The sequence below is a fragment of the Arachis ipaensis genome, chromosome B06 (assembly GCF_000816755.2).
Source record: "Arachis ipaensis cultivar K30076 chromosome B06, Araip1.1, whole genome shotgun sequence".
Taxonomy (NCBI): Eukaryota; Viridiplantae; Streptophyta; class Magnoliopsida; order Fabales; family Fabaceae; genus Arachis; species Arachis ipaensis.
In genome coordinates this window covers 5,500,977-5,502,668 of record NC_029790.2, presented here as the reverse complement: position 1 = coordinate 5,502,668, position 1,692 = coordinate 5,500,977, and the positions used below count along the sequence as shown (strand labels likewise).

At 40.1% G+C, this 1,692-nt stretch overlaps 1 protein-coding gene across 1 annotated transcript in view; it reads left to right on the top strand.

Moving 5' to 3' along the window:
• Positions 1-1,692, top strand: part of LOC107645531 — a gene marked incomplete in the record, with an annotated part of 4,444 nt that overhangs the window by 2,050 nt on the left and 702 nt on the right. The window contains 2 exon segments of the mRNA XM_021103805.1: positions 1-738; positions 821-1,692. Of these exon segments, the coding sequence (XP_020959464.1) occupies positions 1-738; positions 821-1,692 (1,610 nt within the window).

Below are 1,692 nucleotides of genomic sequence, written 5' to 3'. Positions count from 1 at the left end.
ACTCATTTGATGTAGTAAACAGCTCTTCCATTCAGGATCAGTGCGAAAGGGACCAGGCTGTGTATGATGAAAATAAGAGTGTGATTGACTTGGTCCAGAAAGCATTTGATGAAATTCTTCTTCCGGAAACAGAAGACCTTGCTTCTGATGATGGTTCTAAGTCTAGAGGCTCCGGTCCCGATGAGGAGCTCTTAGAAAAGAATGAAGATAAAACTGGGGAAGGGAGTGTCTCAATATCTGAAGAATCTCCTAAAGAAGATACATTGCTGAAAGACGAAAACTTGAGCAGTCAAGCAGAAGAGATAACAGGGCAAGGAATGGGATCCAAACCTGACCAGAAAACACCGAAGAGCTGGAGCAATCTGAAGAAGCTAATCCTGTTGAGAAGGTTTGTGAAGGCACTGGACAAGGTGAGAAAGTTGAATTTTAGGCAACCCAGACATTTGCCATTAGATTCTGAGTTTGAAGCAGAAAAAGTTTTTCTCAAGCGGCAAACAGCTGAAGAGAAACAAAGCGCTGATGAATGGATGCTTGATTATGCACTTCAGAAGGTCATTTCTAAACTAGAACCAGCTCAAAGGCAAAGAGTTTCACTTCTAGTAGAAGCTTTTGAAACAATTCTTCCATTTCAAGATGCTCAAAATGCCCCATTGTCTTCTGCAACAATTGAGAATCGAGCCAATCCAGTTCGGTCCCTTGATGACTCCTCGAATCACAGCAAGAAAGAAACAGAAAAAGGTACAGATTTATGGTTATTCTAATAAGATATGTTGCTTGGAAAAGCATCCATGTTCTCATAATATTATTATTGAATTTGCAGATAATGCTTGTTATAATACAATGCCTGAACTGCACAATTCTGTTGTGCTTAAAGAAAGATGTCTTGAAAGTCTTGGGACCAAGGCAGTTGAGAATATTTCTGCATCTGGAACCGTCAAAGAAAAATCAAATGCCACACACAGTATAGCCAGCAGTTATGATAATGGGGAGAAGGCATTAACTGGAAATGATAATATTCATCATGAGGAGACTCCATTCAGTGGGATACTCAGTGAAGTTCCAGAAGACTCAATACTGGATTCAAACAAAAGAAACCCAACAAGCCAATCTGGCTCACCCCAACGAGATTTTGAAACCAAGATTGATGCCAATACAGAACAATTTTCTAATTCGAAAAGTTTTATACTAAAAGGTCTTGTCAGGACACTTGGAACTAATTTGGTTGGTTCAGGAGAACCTTCAGACCAACTAGGGGAACCAAAAACAGACACAGAAGAAAGGACAGAGAAAGATAATATCCTTATGCATGAGCAATCTGAAGATCCTAATAATGCTAATGCAGAATCTGAGACTCAGCCAGAGAAGCAGAACTACACAGGACTATGGTACTTGGTGTATAAGCACATGGTATCCGGTTCAGGAGAAAATGATTCCAAGTTAGTAATTGATGGAGCAGATGGGAAAGAATCTGAGTATGAAGGTAGCAGATCAAGAGACACCTCAGTTTCATGTGAAAGTACACCAATGATGAATCAAGGTATGGACATGAAGGATCATGGTCTAGCTGACCAAGAAGTTGAACGCCAACAGCTTGAAGCCATCAAGATGGTAGAAGAAGCAATTGATTCAATCATCCCGGATGATCTTGAACATACACCAGACAGACAATTGATCACTGAAAACACAATTTCA